This window comes from Cryptomeria japonica, chromosome 8, assembly GCF_030272615.1.
Source record: "Cryptomeria japonica chromosome 8, Sugi_1.0, whole genome shotgun sequence".
In the NCBI taxonomy this organism is placed as follows: Eukaryota; Viridiplantae; Streptophyta; class Pinopsida; order Cupressales; family Cupressaceae; genus Cryptomeria; species Cryptomeria japonica.
This window is the reverse complement of record NC_081412.1, coordinates 514,209,856-514,227,370: the sequence shown is the minus strand read 5'-3', so window position 1 is coordinate 514,227,370 and position 17,515 is coordinate 514,209,856. Positions and strand designations below refer to the sequence as shown.

The 17,515-nt window shown below is 38.9% G+C and overlaps 1 protein-coding gene across 2 annotated transcripts in view; it reads left to right on the top strand.

Annotated features, from left to right (window-relative positions):
* The window catches only part of LOC131047805 (pectin acetylesterase 3), a 229,980-nt gene that overhangs the window by 115,291 nt on the left and 97,174 nt on the right, over positions 1 to 17,515 (top strand). The window contains exons 9-12 of one of the 2 annotated variants that reach the window (XM_057981594.2): positions 3,920 to 3,973; positions 4,073 to 4,150; positions 4,240 to 4,345; positions 13,844 to 14,001. In XM_057981594.2, the coding sequence (XP_057837577.2) occupies positions 3,920 to 3,973; positions 4,073 to 4,150; positions 4,240 to 4,345; positions 13,844 to 14,001 (396 nt within the window). The remainder of the gene's footprint in view (positions 1 to 3,919; positions 3,974 to 4,072; positions 4,151 to 4,239; positions 4,346 to 13,843; positions 14,002 to 17,515) is intronic. The other variant, XM_057981595.2, reaches the window with a different exon arrangement.

Sequence of the window (17,515 nt, the reverse complement as noted above, 5' to 3'; positions counted from 1 at the left end):
AGTAGTTCTTTCCTTTCCTTGAATCCGGACTTAGACATCGTACTTGTATGAAGCTTGAAGTTAGACTTAGGAAAATAAATAATGTTCTTGGTAAAATTCCAGACTTTCTAAAGATTTTAGCTAATTAGAGCATGAAGTCAGGAAAATAATCCATACTCTTTGTTTATTTTGACAATTAGATTCAAAGTATGACAACGCTAGGGCATGGAAACCCTCTATAAAATTCTTTAATACCTCCTTATGCTTAGAAAATATGCAAGCTAAAATGCAAAGGAGTATACCGGATCAACGATGACTAAGGAAAGGTGTGAAAGGTTGTGTTTTCACACAAAGTATGTCTTAAGACACCTTCCGCAGTCAACAATGGAGGTCAACAAATCTGAAGACAACCTAAAAATCAGACTTTTAAAACATGTTGTAATCCTTAAAAAATATGCATAACTTGATAAAAATCAGTTTTGATGATGAAAACAATCATATCCAAGAATGTAAGCGTGGCTGGTAAAAAATAAATTTCTGAGGACAAGTCTGAAAATTAATTACTTCAGACTTACCAGCACCTTGCAAAGTAGTTAAAAATCCCTGAAAATGATAGAAAATAGCTAAGGAATCAGCTCCAAGCAAAATCGCCAAAGTGGTTAGGTGGCTGAAAATGAAAATTTCTGAGAACAGTTGCCTATAATGGAGTTTTCAGACCTGCAACAGCGATGAAATGGTCTGAAAAATGCACTAAAACTCCACAAAACACCTCCAAATGCAAATCGCCTAAGTTGGAATTGGCTGGGCAATAAAAATTGAAGTCTGAAAATTAATGTACAGCCAACAATGGAGGTCAAATCTGAAGCAAACCTCAGATCTGAAACAAATCAGCAAGCTGGGAATGATGGCAGCCACCAAGCATGAAGAAAATCACCCCAAACAATGGCACAAAGCTCTCCAAATAAAAATCGAAATTTTCCTAGCTATGGCGCCCTTCCTAAAATTCTGAAAATGTCTTCAAGGGCAACTCGGATCTGCAACAATGGAGGTTGGAACAGTAAGTAAAAAATGGAGGAGAAAATCGCCTACTCCCAAACAGCAAAAATCGCCACCTTCACCAAAAATTGCCAAATTTGGAAAAAACACCAAACTTGGAAAAATCGCTAAATCTACAAATGGTCTTCAATGGCAGCCAGGGAATGGATAGCCAAGCTGGAAAAAATGGAAGAGGAAAAAATCCTCAACCCAACACTTCACTTCAGCACTTTGCCAAAATTCGCCAATGAGGGAAAAAAATCGCCTTCCATGGAGACACCTGGTAGATTTAATAATAAAATAATGTTGGAAGCTCTTCTCTTATACTTTCTTTTACCTCTCACTTTCACCACACAAGCAATGTGGGATAAAACACTTGCTTATATACTTGTTTGGTAAAAACCAACTTGCTTCTAGAAGGTTAAAATATTAAATGCTTATTGCAAGTTATTGAATTTTTTGCTTTTAAAATTTTAAATAATCGTTAATCATCATTTAAAAACAATTAAAATGGGGCTCACTTATAAAATATTTCAATCTTAAATCAAAATTGAGCCTCCAGGGGAAAATCGACTTTAGTTGGGATTAAAAAAAATACCTTAAAAATCATTTAAAATGCCAAAAATTTCTCCATAAGGGAAAATCGATCCTAGTTTGGATATAAATCCATGCTCAAATTTCATCAAAATGCATACAAAATACTCTAGGGGAAAATCGATGGCAGTCTGGATAAGGAATCCACACTCCAAATTCACTTTACTTGCAAACAAATACTCCCTGGTGGAAAATCGACCTCATTCTAGATGAAAATCCGGACTCAAAACTCATCAAATTACTCTCAGTGGGGATAAACAGTGGTGGAAAATCATAGCCAGTATGGATTTCAGGGGAAGCCCATGTGTAGTGTGGATTTCGAGTGGGGGAAAAGGGTGGTTAGTCTGGAATATGAGGGGAAAAGCACCTCTAGCATGGAATTTGACCTTCTAACCCTTGGAATATGAATTTCTCTTAGGAATTTGGCATTTTAACCACTCAAAATCTCTTAGAAACTTCAAAATTAGATTGGACTTAGGCAGCTTTTCCAAAAAATTGAGTGAAATGCTAGGAAATTTGTCAGGATAAAGTGCGAATTCAATTTAAATAATACTTTAAGAGCGAGAAAACAACTCCAAAAGGTTTGGGAATACCTTGGCACTTTAAAATCACTGATGCGCGTGTTTAAAAACACGTTAACGCTCAAAAGGTCAACACTTAGACAAAATTTAGGATCATTAAAATATCAACGTTTGCAACTTGATCCTATAACTTCAAAAACCCTAGACGGCACTAGGCATGATCAATACTCTAAGACTCGGGCACGGGAAACACAAAATTGCCCTCTAAAGCCAAAACCCTAACCTAACAACGCAGAAAGCTGGAAAAGAGGGGGTCCCCGTTAGCAATGGGGCAATGTGTAAAAAGGTCACAACAATTTGGAAGATGCATTTGAATGACATATTTCAGCTAGCATTACATGTGGAAATCTATTATATGTGTTGGATGAGTTTTTTTTTTTTCTGTTTTGTAATCTATTGCTAGAATAGTTTTTCTGGGTGTTTTATATCTAGGCATTTTATATGAATATTTTAGCTACTAGTTGCTACACTTCATTAGTCAAAAACATAAAATCTCTTGTATTGTTTGGAAGTCTTGATTTGCCTTGTGTCCTAGACTTGAGAACAAAAAGAAAGGATTTCTTTTAGTTTGTGTTTTTCACATGCTGAAATCCCTGAATCTCTAGTTCCTATTCTTTAACTTTCTAAGGAAATGATCACTTTGCATGAAAGGGATCTTTTGGTTCCAATTTGAAGAGAGGTTTATCCTCACATGCTGTTATGTTTTTGTTTTGCATTAGAAGGTGCAAATAAAAATGCTAAAAATGATTATATAGTTTTATGTCAACGAATAACTGAGAAGGAATGTAGACAATGACATTGCATATGACTTCTATATGACAGAAAATGAAGTGAAATTTCTGCATTTGGATAATGTTGTAAGTGGAATGGATAGTGGATCCATACTCACACTAATCTATCTTATTATGATGGTGAATGGACTGGCTATTGCATATCTATGGTGACCCACACCCCCACTCACCCACTTAATGGTTAATAGTCAATAAGTGAGTGATTTGTAGTGTCTTGAATTGAACAGATATATTGTGTATTTGATACAGATAAGTGACCTATGGATTCTGTATTGCATACATACCAGTTCTATTCTAAATTAGTAATGATTTTGCACTAATACCTTGTAAGTTGTAACTATGGAGCTTAGCATCAAAATCTTGTGTATTGGAAACAGCATATAGGGAATTATGAGATTCAATACCTTATGGAACAAACGTTGTTCTTATTAGAGAATAGTTATAGGTGAAACATTTGAAATTTGAGTCAAAACATGCTTCCACACACATCGTACAACATAATTATTTGGCCAGGGTCGCATTCCATGATAACCCTGTAACACTATTATTGTCTTCAGGTATGTCTTTCTTAGAAGGGGATGTGATCCTTAAAACATTTCTATTCTAATAAAAGTAATTTCCTTCTACCACTCCAAGCCCTTTAATTTGCACAGTTTAAGATGTCTTTCTCAATTTCACAGTCTGATACATGGTTCTATTTTTAATACTTGATAGGAATCTTTCATATGCATCATAGAAGCACAAAAATGGTTAGTTATCCTATACAACTCAACCATATTTTGAATTTTGTACGTGCTATCTTGTTACTGACAATTAGAATGAGAAATCTTGAAACAAAGGGAATGGAAACAGTACTTTTGAAAAAAATTCTTTTGCTTTTCTTCCTAAGGTCTCAATAATTTTGTATTTTCATGCACTTGTCAATATCGTTAACTGCAGGGAGTAGTGAAGAACTTGCCTCAAGCATGTGCTTCACAATTGAATCCAAGCCAGGTGACATATAATGTTCACATTCTGTTTCCTGACATAAATATATCTATCTTTGAGGGACATTCTTTATATGTCTGATGTTATTATGGAATGAAATTGCAGTGCTTTTTTCCACAGTATCTATTGCCATACATCCAGACGCCCTTATTTGTCTTGAATGCAGTGTATGATACTTGGCAGGTAATTTCCTTATTATTATCATTGATTACAAGTTTCTTTCTCGACATATTCTGGGAAAGTCATTTCTTTGTGTTTTGCATGGTTTCCAGTTTTATAATATTTTGGCACCAGGATCAGCTGATCCTCATGGTCATTGGCGTTATTGTAAGATGAATGCAATTAATTGCACTTCAGCTCAATTGGAGATATTGCAAGGTCTTATTTCTGATTTCTTTCTTGTAGTTGTTTATTATTGTTGAGCTTGATACAAAGTGAAAAATGATAAGATTGAATAGCAAGTTCCCATATTCAAGGATAGGCTATAAATTTACAGGAACTCCATATAAAGGATTTATGTTAGTAGTTTCTCTATGGAGGAATTAAGACATATCCCAATTTCTTTAATTTTATATTATACTTTATCAATGCTTCAATTATTCTAGTTATATACTGTTGAATTCAGATTTTCATTTTACTCTTTAAATTGTATGATCTACTAAAACTATCTTAAGAACTGAAATATCCCTAGCCAATTTTTTTGAAATTTTTGATCAACTTAATTACAACAACTATATGAGTGATCAATTAGTTCTGAGAAAAAGTATTTGATTTGCTGAAGCAACCCTAACCAGAATGGCACCGTATGGATGAGCATTGGTCAGAGGATCTTAGTTGCTTATGAAAAGAACTCTAACCAGTATGGCGCCGGGATGGCGAGCATTGGTCAGAGGGTCTTAGTTGCTTATGCAAAGAACTCTAACCAGTATGGCGCCGGGATGGCGAGCATTGGTCAGAGGGTCCCTGAAAATCTAGAACTGGAAGGAACTCAACGCCAAGTATGTGCTACCCACTCCAGACGGATAGGGGCTACCATATGACGGAGTGAAACTTAAATGCTTAAATTTAATTGATTGCAGAAACTGAAAAGACACTCGACATCCAGGATGTGCTTTCAATCCCAACAGGGAGAGAAGCTACCATAGGATGGAGGTAGATAAGATAAGTTTGGTTAGCTTGACAATTACAATCAAGATCACAGTTCAAGACTGCCAGTACTACTGGTCAGAGTACAATCAAAGAAATTCTTTCACAACTCCCCTTTTAGAAGAGAGTTTCTGATTCAACATAAATCTGCACATTCAGCCGCGAACCCATGGATCACTGCCAACAGCTCATTTCGTCCTCGTACAATCTTCTTTCCTTCGGAAACTAATTGCAAAATGCCTTGGTGACGTGAAAACCTGCGAAAGACTCAAACAACACTGCAAAACCTTCACAATGAAAAATGGCACGATTTCCAATGCATATAAAATGGTACGGCTGGCTGCAAAATACGATTTGTCATTAAAAATAAATGCATGAACCAAACTTGCTGAAACCCTAGGAAATGCAACGCCTAGGTGAGGCAAATACAAAGAACTAATACCCACAATGCAATTTTTTTGTATTTTCTGGTTGTGAACAAAACATGAAATTAGTCGCGGGAATTCTGGATGCAGAAAACTGAATGAACTATAAGCCTAAATGATTACAATGAAAACTCTGATGATAAACTACGGCTAAATGCAATTACATAGAGAATATAATCACCCTAGTTGCTATTTTTCAAGCAAGAAGAGATGCCTATGCTAGAAGGCTTCCATTCCTTGAAGCATGTCCAGAGCCAGACGGCTGCCCAAATACAAATTCTGCCAAAAGATCCATTCAATCCTCCCAAGACTCCAATAAATAGCTTCACTTGCCTCCTCAAACCCTAATTCGATTTCCAAGGCAAACCCTAATTTTACCCTCCGACTGGCCTCCGAGCTTCCTAGAAAGAGACCAACGGTTGCAGAAAGGATCAGGTTTGAGAAGGGGACATTACAGTCCGCCCTCCCCAAGATTGCTTGCCCTCAAGCAATCGCAACCCAGGATGCTGTAATATCTCATCATTTTCCCATGTTGCATCCTCCAAAGGTAGGTTCTTCCACTTCACTAAATATTCTCTGACAGTTCTATTCCTCAAAGAACGTTCTCTGACATCAAGTATCTCCTCGGGAACTAGAATCAATAGTCCTTCTTCGTCCAACGGTGGCAACTGTGAAGAAGCAACCACATTGTGTCCAAGTGCCTTCTTGAGGCGAGACACGTGGAAGACGTTATGCACTCTGCTATCTGAAGGTAGCTCTAATTCATAAGCTACAGCCCCAATCTTCCTGATGACCCTAAATGGTCCATAGAAGCGCGGTTTCAGCTTCTCAGCTCCACTCTTCTTGAGAGTAGACTGTCTATAAGGTTGTAACCGGAGATAAACCATGTCCCCAACCTCAAAAGAACGCTCTACCCGTCTCTGATCAGCATATAACTTCTGCTGATTCTGTGCAATCTGCAAATTATCCTTTAAGGACCTCATTATGTCTTGACTCTGCTGCAATAAATCCTTGGCTAAAGGGGCTTTGCTATCCCCAAACACCAAATCTGCAAAGCTGGGGGCTTCATACCCATAAAGTGCCAAGAAGGGAGACATTTTGATCGACATATGATAGGTAGAGTTGTAGCAGTACTCGCCTATATGCAGCCACTTAACCCAAGCTTTCTGCTGCTCTGACACATAATTTCTCAAGTAGCCTTCCAGCCACTTGTTCACAACTTCAGTTTGCCCATCAGTTTGGGGGTGATAACTTGTGCTTGGAGTCAGCACAGTACCACTCATTCTAAAGACGTCCTGCCAAAATGTACTTAGGAACTTACTGTCCCTATCACTTACAATATTCTTTGGCAATCCATGAAGCCTAAACACTTCTCGAAAAAATAAATCTGCAACTTGGGCTGCAGAAAAAGTACTAGTAATGGCAAAGAAATGAGCAAACTTAGTTAATCTGTCAACCACCACGTAAATGCAATCCCTCCCTTGGGCCTTGGGCAACCCAGTGATGAAATCCATTGAAATGCTTTCCCATTTTTGATTGGGAATGGGAAGTGGTTGCAGCAATCCGGCGGGCAATGTATGCTCATTCTTATTCGCTTGACAAACAGGACATTCCTGAATATAGCGTTGCACCTCCTTCTTCAGACCTTTCCAAGAAAACCTTTCGCGGATCTGCCTATAGGTCTTAAAAAAACCTTGATGGCCAGCAACTGGGATGTCATGAAAATTCACAAGGATCTTTCTTTTGAGCTTAGAATCAGCCACCAAAAAGATTCTTCCCTTATAGTGAATCAATCCCTCAACCACCTGATACTTCTCATCATGGAAAGTACCTTCTAAAATGCTGGTTGCAAACTGATTTTTGGCATAATCAGCAAGCAACATGTCTCTCCAATCTGCAGTAAGCTCACACAATGAGCTAAGATGAGGCCGTCGGGAGAGAGCATCGGCCACGACATTATTTTTCCCTTTGACATATTCAATGTCAAAGTCGTAAGCTTGCAGCTTACTCACCCATTTCTGTTGCCTCTCATTTAAATCCTTCTGGTGCATAAAATGCTTGAGGCTATTGTGGTCTGTTTTTACCACGAACTTGTTTCCCACCAAGTACTGCCTGAACTTGGCTAATGCATGCATAATGGCAAGCATTTCTTTGTCATAAATTGAATAGGATTTCTCCACACCCCTCAATTTTCTGCTCTCAAACACGATAGGGTGTTTGTCTTGCATCAGGACAGCGCCAACTCCTTCACCTGATGCGTCACACTGCAACTCAAATGGTTTGGAAAAGTCTGGAATGGCTAGAACTGGACACGAGCTCATGATTTTCTTAAATTTATCAAACACCTCTTGAGCTCTTTCGGACCAAACAAAGGCCCCCTTTTTGGTGAGATCAGTAAGAGGAGCTGCATTCTGGGAATACCCCTTAACAAACCTCCGATAAAAACCACATAGACCTAGAAATCCTTTTAATTGAGTCAAGTTCTCGGGAGGTGGCCAATCCATTACTGCTTTTATTTTCTCCGGATCCACCTTTACTCCCCCAGCACTGATTATGTGACCCAAGTACAATAACTCCTCCATTCCAAATTCACATTTGGAAGCTTTTGCAAACAAACTTTCTAACTCTAGGGTACTAAGCACTACCTCCAAATGTTTAAGGTGCTCATCCCAAGTCTTGCTGTAAATCAGGATGTCATCAAAAAATATCAGCACAAATTTCCTTAACTGATTCTGAAAGACACGGTTCATGCAAGACTGGAAGGTGGCTGGAGCATTAGTCAACCCAAAGGGCATGACTAGGAATTCAAAATGGCCATAGTGGCATCTGAAGGCTGTCTTTTCCACGTCAGATCCCCTCATCCGAATCTGGTGGTAGCCCGACCTCAGATCGATCTTCGAAAAGAACTTGGCCCCATGTAACTCATCAATGAGTTCATCAATTCGGGGAATGGGGTATCTATTTTTGATGGTGCTTTGATTCAAAGCACGATAGTCCACGCACATGCGCATGGTCCCATCTTTTTTCTTAACAAGCACTACTGCTGAAGCAAAGGGACTCTTGCTTGGGCGAATGAAACCCATCTCCAGGAGTTCTTGAATATTCCTTTCTATTTCATCCTTCTGCCTCTTTGGATACCGGTATGGAGTTGTGATCACTGGTTTAGCTCCTTCCTTGAGCTCTATAATGTGTTCTGAACCCCGTTCAGGGGGAGGTCCAGGAGGCAAGTCGGCAAAAACTGCACTCTTCTTTGCAAGCAGAGACTGGATATCAGGAGGTTGATCACGCTTAGCCTCAATGGGACTTGCAGGGAGGATCATACATTCGGCAACCCATTCAACTTGATCATGACGGATCAGTCTTGCCATTCTTTTGAATGACACCACTCGCGGACCTCCATTAGACATGCCTCTTAGAACTACTCTCTTCCCATCTGATTGAAACTTTAACTCCATAGTTCGCAGATTCAAGGAGATCTCTCCAAGAGATCGCAGCCATTGAATACCTAAGACAGCATCAGTATCCCCAATGTGTACTACGTAGAAGTCATCCTTGACTTCGTAGTTTCCCAACTGCATGGTCATGTTTGAAATCTTCTTGGTGCAAGAGATATGAAATCCATCTGCAACCATGACCTTGAACCCTTCAAACTCTTCAGTTTGCAGCCCCTTCTTGGCTACTACAACTTCATCAATGAAGTTATGTGTTGCTCTGGTGTCGATCAAGGCAACAATTCGCTGCCCTTTGATCATCCCACGAACCTTGAATGATTCGTTTCTTTGAAAACTAGAGAGCTGGGCCAAGACTCCACCACACTCCTTTTCATCTCCAGATTCTTCTGGGGCTCTATCACCTTCACTTTCTTCATAATCAGATTGCTGGTCGGATAAATCAGACCCACTTTCACCCGCAGAATAATATTCAATCTGATTGAACTTAACCCCCTTTTGGCAAACATGATCTTGAGACCATTTTTCTCTACACCGAAAACATAACCCTTTCCTTCTAAGTTCATTCAGGGTTTCTGGATCCAATCTGGTAACATTTGGATTGCGGTTCTTGAACTCTTGGTGTTGAGGTCTCAAGGGTGGTCTATGCTGAGGCCTTTTTCCCTTATCCCTTTTCTGAAAGGGGGAATTTGACTGAAACTTGGCCTTAGGAGCAGCCCACTCCATGTTCCTTGCCTTTTTCATGGCTTCTTGCAGTGATGGAGGGTCAAAGGCTTTGATCCAACCTTTGAGAGGTTCTGTCAACCCTTCACTAAACAAAATCACCAGTCTCCTTTCCGTGATTCCAGTCACCATGACTGAGAGCCTTTGAAACTCTGCAATGTAAGCCTCGACCGTACTATATTGTCTCAGTTGAGCAAGCTCTCTGAAATGGATTTCAGGATCCTTCTTCTCAAACCTCTCGATGAGCCTAGTGGTGAACTCATCATACGTTGTGATAGATCGATGACCAAGAGTAATGAGGCCATGGTACCACCACTCGTGCGCTACTCCGTCCAGGTGCAGCGTAGCGAACTTAATCGCTTCTTCTTCTGCCATTGGCCTAAGAGCTAGATAGTTATCCAGCTTCTGAATCCAAGCTCGGGCTGAATTAGTCTCACCCCCGTCAAAGTGTGGAAGGATGACTTTGTTGACAGCTTGGTACAAATCCCCTTGATTGAATGATCTCCTTTGGTCATAATACCTCCCTTGTCCTTTGTTTTTCCTTTTATGATCCATAAAATCATTATAGGACATATCCATTTTGATGTCATCAGGCAGAGAATCATACTTTGCTCTACCGAGTCTCAACTGCTCCACAAATGAAGCATTCTCCTCGGGATCTGGCTGGTTGATTGTAGGTGCCAGGAAAGTGGGTTTAAAGGGTCTGGAAGAAATGTTGGTATTATTAGGCACTATTCGGCCTACATGCTCATCATGCGGTTTGGAAGCACTATACTCTCCTCTATGGCCTGAGTTATTCTGAGGAGTGGTGTTCTGACCCATTTTTCCCATCATGAGGGAGACCATGTCCATCAAAGCATCCATCTTTCTTTCAAACCTCTTCCCGGGACTCAGAGATCTTTCCCTTTCCTTTCCGCTATCTTCTCTGTTGTGGGTGTGCCTCTCATTACCCCCAACTGATCTCTCACCCTCTGCCATATCAGATTCCTGAGAAGACTCCCAGTGAGCCCACAAGACTTCTGAGGCTGTTTGACCCTCAGGAGGCTGATGAAACTGAAATTGTTTCCCAACCTTCTTATCTTCTCTTGCCCAATATCGTTTTTCTCTGTCACTCATAGACAAGTTGCTCACAGGATGGCAGAATCTTGGCTCTGATACCACTGAAATATCCCTAGCCAATTTTTTTGAAATTTTTGATCAACTTAATTACAACAACTATATGAGTGATCAATTAGTTCTGAGAAAAAGTATTTGATTTGCTGAAGCAACCCTAACCAGAATGGCACCGTATGGATGAGCATTGGTCAGAGGATCTTAGTTGCTTATGAAAAGAACTCTAACCAGTATGGCGCCGGGATGGCGAGCATTGGTCAGAGGGTCTTAGTTGCTTATGCAAAGAACTCTAACCAGTATGGCGCCGGGATGGCGAGCATTGGTCAGAGGGTCCCTGAAAATCTAGAACTGGAAGGAACTCAACGCCAAGTATGTGCTACCCACTCCAGACGGATAGGGGCTACCATATGACGGAGTGAAACTTAAATGCTTAAATTTAATTGATTGCAGAAACTGAAAAGACACTCGACATCCAGGATGTGCTTTCAATCCCAACAGGGAGAGAAGCTACCATAGGATGGAGGTAGATAAGATAAGTTTGGTTAGCTTGACAATTACAATCAAGATCACAGTTCAAGACTGCCAGTACTACTGGTCAGAGTACAATCAAAGAAATTCTTTCACAACTCCCCTTTTAGAAGAGAGTTTCTGATTCAACATAAATCTGCACATTCAGCCGCGAACCCATGGATCACTGCCAACAGCTCATTTCGTCCTCGTACAATCTTCTTTCCTTCGGAAACTAATTGCAAAATGCCTTGGTGACGTGGAAACCTGCGAAAGACTCAAACAACACTGCAAAACCTTCACAATGAAAAATGGCACGATTTCCAATGCATATAAAATGGTACGGCTGGCTGCAAAATACGATTTGTCATTAAAAATAAATGCATGAACCAAACTTGCTGAAACCCTAGGAAATGCAACGCCTAGGTGAGGCAAATACAAAGAACTAATACCCACAATGCAATTTTTTTGTATTTTCTGGTTGTGAACAAAACATGAAATTAGTCGCGGGAATTCTAGATGCAGAAAACTGAATGAACTATAAGCCTAAATGATTACAATGAAAACTCTGATGATAAACTACGGCTAAATGCAATTACATAGAGAATATAATCACCCTAGTTGCTATTTTTCAAGCAAGAAGAGATGCCTATGCTAGAAGGCTTCCATTCCTTGAAGCATGTCCAGAGCCAGACGGCTGCCCAAATACAAATTCTGCCAAAAGATCCATTCAATCCTCCCAAGACTCCAATAAATAGCTTCACTTGCCTCCTCAAACCCTAATTCGATTTCCAAGGCAAACCCTAATTTTACCCTCCGACTGGCCTCCGAGCTTCCTAGAAAGAGACCAACGGTTGCAGAAAGGATCAGGTTTGAGAAGGGGACATTACAAGAACATCAATACATAGCCAGCTTAATAGTGAAGGATCTCTACTAGTGATTCATAAGGATAGAGATCTAAACTTAAGATTGATTATTGCAATTTGTAGCTCTGGTAAACTTATTCCCTGTTTCAATTGTAAATAATGTTTTTGTTGTCATAACTATAGCTAGAAGAATCAGTCTTGGCAAATTCATTACCATGAAATATAGAGTTTTTTCAAAGATTTAAAGCTTCCATTATTCACCCTGCACAAAACTAACTTTAAAGGTATAATAAACTAATCAAATAGAGCTGCTTTAATCACATATACAAGTATATATTGATTGAATGAGTACAAAAGTAGAATTAAGTTGAAGGAAACAATTTTTTGGAGTATATGTAATGGGCTGGTCTGAATTTTCCTTGTATTATTGCAAGTGTTTGTCAAACTACTTCTGGAATGTTTATACTATTTTTGTATATGAAAGAGTAACACAACTTCTTGCATGAACTACTTAAAGAAACATAATTCAATATGATAGTTTCACATTGTGAGATAAGAGGAATATGCCAGCATTTAAATAGCACAGTTACATGGTTTGTATGCTTCCCTTTGTCCATGCACAAACAATAGCGATTCTAAAAGAAAATATAACTGGTAGAGTCTGCAGAAGATAAATTAACTTTATTACCAATCCCTTTTAACAGTGTATGGCATGTGGAAGTTGCTAGAGCCAATCTTCAAGCTGTCATGTCCAGTTATAAAGTCAATTCAATGCCATGACCTGCATTTTCCAATATCGCTGGACAGATAGGGAGTTACTACTGAATGTTAATTGAGATCAGATGCCTTCAGTTTTCTCTTTCTTCTCAAATCTATTCAATCTCTATGATAATGTTGCAATCACTCGTATCGAGATACCAGGCTTATCACTACAGCCAGCAAAAGTCTCTCAGTAGACTAAAAATGGTGGCGATTTCTCCTTATTAACAGTTGTGACTAGGAAGCACGATGCCTGGCTTTGTTATGGTAGCTGGTGTTTGGTTCTAAAACCTGTCTAAATAAACGATCGCTTTTAATGCATGACACCTTGTTTCAGACCTAGTCAACAAAGGTTTCAGGTGTTGTCACAATAAATTCACATTTAATTTATCCTTTCTACTGGTTGTGATAGTCATTAGCAGCCCATGAAAAGTAACCCCCTTCCGACCTCTCCAAAACTGCGATGCCTTTTGTATGGAAAAATCTATCAATCTTAGATGGGTGACCAAGGAGTTCCTAAAGGTTGGCAGCTGGAAATGGAAATGCAGACAACTCACCCTATAATCTCCAAAAAGCTATTCTTAAGTGAAACAATTAATATTTGCAATCAAATATATTCAAAATCTTTAACCTTCAGCACACTTGTTGTATAAATAATGAACTCGAATTGCTTAAATCACTTGTGAACCATGTGTGAATCCACTTTTAGATTGGCTAGGAGGGCTTTTTCATTCTAGAAATCAATTTCATTGTAGGGTTTATGTCCTAGGATGAAGATAAGCAATTGCTCTCTTCTCTAAACTGGGGTTTGTAAAACTGAAATTCCAAGAATGTATTTTTCCTTTCCAATTTGTAATGTGCCTATTTTCGGGTTCTCTTGCATTGCAGTTGGTATTGGCCTTCTAGGTGTGTGTCAACATTATCAAAGGCGTTATTTGATGTTGCCAGCAAGTTCTGTAAGTCTTGAAAACGCTTGTGCCACTTTTCAAGATGATTTTTTGCTTCTACTGTGCTCTCCAAGAATCTTTGAGAGGACGTCATTTATGGTAAGTCACCCAGTTGGCTTCATTTATCATTATTCATTTTTGGGATCGCTCCAATGCAGTCAAATTATGATTCCAATGCTTTTCAGTCATTTCCACAAAATGGGTGCGTTAATGGCTTTATTTTTAATTATTTTTCTCAGGTTGCTTAAATTGATTTTAAAATATATTAAAAGCACCTTAGTGTTATAACTTGTTGAATCCAGAATGGAAAGTTTTAAAACTTGGGCACATAAAAGAGGGACCTTGTGTGTCAAATTATCGTTGTTTTAATAAAAGGTTCTTTTGAGAGCTAAAATGGAGTTTAATTAAAAAGTGAATCTTAAATTATGCTTCGAAAGTTTGGCAAAAAAGTATAGAAAGCAGTTTGGGGGCTCATTTGGCATTATGTAGATCATTAATTCTCTTTGGTGAAACCCTTATGGTTTTGAGGATTGAAGTTGTTTGTTTCAGCCTTTTAAAGGACAAAAACCCTCTCAGGGAAGAATAAGCACAGTGGTGGAAGATCCAGCTTGATTATTGCGATGAGTTGAATAAGGGTCTCATCTTGTGCGTAAAGGATTTTTGTAATGTCCCCTTTCTCCAAGTGATCACCTAGAAGAGATTATTAGCCTATTTTATTCCCGTGGACTAATTAGATTGATGCAAGGGAATTATTTAATTAATTAAATGTTAAATATTCCTAAGTCCTTAGGATTATTTATATTTAATTAATTAACAGTTGGTCATACTTTATTTTATAAAGTGACTTTATGATAATGTCAATGACAAATTATAAAGTCACTTTTGGAGGGAAAAGTAGAACAAGAAAGAAATAAATAAAGTATCACTTTTGAAAATGAAAAGCATTATAGAAGGAGGAAAAATTGAAATGAGGATTCATTCTTGAGTTAGTATTTTTAATGAAACTTTTCCTTGAGGGCTTGAGAGCTTTAGCTTGTAGTTTCAGTAAACCCGAGGATGGAAACCCTAGAGGTTTTGACTATTTGGATGGAAACCTAGATCAACTCACTTGGTGAATTCATCTTAGGATTCACAATTGCACATCATTGATCAATTTTCATGGAGATTTAATATCTCACAAATTTCAAAGTGTTTGTTATTTTATGTATGGAGGCATTCCCGGTATGTGTTACCTCATGGCATTAAGCATTTTCTGATTTGTAACAGCAGCATGTGTCTGTAAACAGAAATAGATTTCTAAATTAAAAGAATACAATTGGCTTATTTAGATTCTACATTGATTGATTTCCTTGAAAATCTATATTATTCATCTTGCATGTTCAATCTGCATGTTTGAATGTTGCAATATTACATTATAATGAAATAAAACATGAGTAAAAATGAAAACTCAAATCAAATTTGAAGCATTATCTGAGTTCGAGATATTTCAATGGTATGAGAGTTGGTTTTCCAGCTAGCCTGTTGGGTTTGTTAGTGCATGTCAAAGATTCTAGCTGCATGTGAGCTAGCCACACTTGCATGTCAGTTTGGAGGTGACCCAAGATCTTGCATGTTGTTTCTTGTCAATGCATGTCAAAGATTCCAGTTGCATGTGACCTAGCCGCAGTTGCATGTCAGTTTGGAGGTGACCTAGGATCTTGCATGTTGTTTCCTATCAGTGCATGTCTTTTATTCAGACACCTAGATAGTTGCATGACAGTTTAGATCAATTTTATGAAGTGGGTTTCTTTTGCATGCCATTTTCAAGTAGTATAGATTTGTGGGTTTTATTGCTTGGCAATTTTGATCAATTCTAGAAAGTTGGTTTACTTTGCATGTTAGGTTTAAGACTACCCAGATGTTTGCATGTCATTTTGGAGGCTTGCATGTTAGCGGGTTAGAGTTGCATATCAATATTTTGACTCATGTGTGATAGTGAAAAAACTCAAAGGTGTATTGCTACTAAACAATGAACTACAAGCATGGGTGATAGGCATGATGGTAGTCATAGTCCATGATTGGATAAGTTGGATGGTCGTGAGGTTTTGAGGACTTTAGCTACTACTCAACAACTGATTATTCCGAGTTTGGATCGTTTAGTTGATTCTCTTGACACGTTGGCTTTGGATAGGCCAAGGGACAGGCATGATAGACATGACAGACATGATAGGCGAGACAAGTCCCTTACAATTGCAAGGAGTGATAGCAGGCGAGCTAGATCATCTGCAGTTGTAGATTGTGAGTTTGGTTTCGTTTGTGCAGAGAGGACAAATACACACACCATGGATAGACCGAGAATGCTTACATTCTTGCCTAGAAATGATCGGTCACTAGTTAATGATCCACTTGATGTGTGGAATTCTAAGATAATGTCATGGTAGATAGTGATGGGTGGAGGGCACTACCACAGCATGTGAGGGAGGCATTTCCCCTTCCACAATATTGTGCACAGTGTAAAAAGAAAGAAAAATCAAGAGATGTCAAAGGAAATATTGGGAAAGAAGAAGAGCTAAAGGAGTGAGAATAAGGAAAGAATGAAGAATCACTTGTTTGTGAATTGTAGCCTACAAGTAATTATATGGAAGGCAAAGATTAGTCCTCATGTGGGATTCTTCAAGAAGGTGAGACCTTGTTCACAAGCTCACTTCCACCATATGAGACTTTGGATCAAGAGAAGCCACCTAAAGAGGATGAGAAATTGTACAAGGAAACAATGATCTTCAATGGAGAAGAATCGCTTGGTTCATCCATAAGTGAGGTTTTAAAAATCTCTATGAGGTTTTAAAAATCTCTGAGGAATTTAATAAACATGCTACAAGAGATGAAGAGGTGTTTGTGAATGTTGAAAACATGACACAAAGGTATGACATCCATTCTGATTTTCGCAACAGCAATTCTAAATCCTTGCTTCATCATGAGGTAGCATCCATTTCACATAAAGATGATGGCATTGTTGAGTTTTCCAATGTTGGAACTCAAGTTGAAGGTGTCAAACATGAAGTATATATTGTGGATTCAGGTCACAAAGGTTCTAACTTTGTACATCATACCATGGAAGATGTTAAATGGACACAACATATGTATGATGGGTGGTTACAAAGAGCTAAGAAGGCAAAGACGCTTGCTGCCCAAGCAAGACAACACCTACAAGAGGTCAAGGAATGATGCAACCAGCTAGATAATGCAAGGAAACAAAGGCAATCATGTTGGTATGTTTGTTGTTGCGCCAAAAGCTCGAGCTATCAACGCCCGCTACAAACGACAAACTTACCCAGATCCATGGGAGGCAATTAAGCCATGTCGCGAACCCTCAAGGAGGTGCTGACCACCAAGTCAACAATCTCCACCTCAACATCGACTGAGGGTTCCGCACTGACAGAATGAAAGAGACCTTCTGGGATTCAAACCCATGACCTAAGGCTCTGATACCAATTATTGGTATGTTTGCCGTTGCGCCAAAAGCTCGAGCTATCAATGCCCACTACAAACACCAGACTTACCTAGATCCACTGGAGGCAGTTAAGCCATGTCGTGAACCCCGAACGAAATGCTGACTGCCAAGTCAACAAATCAT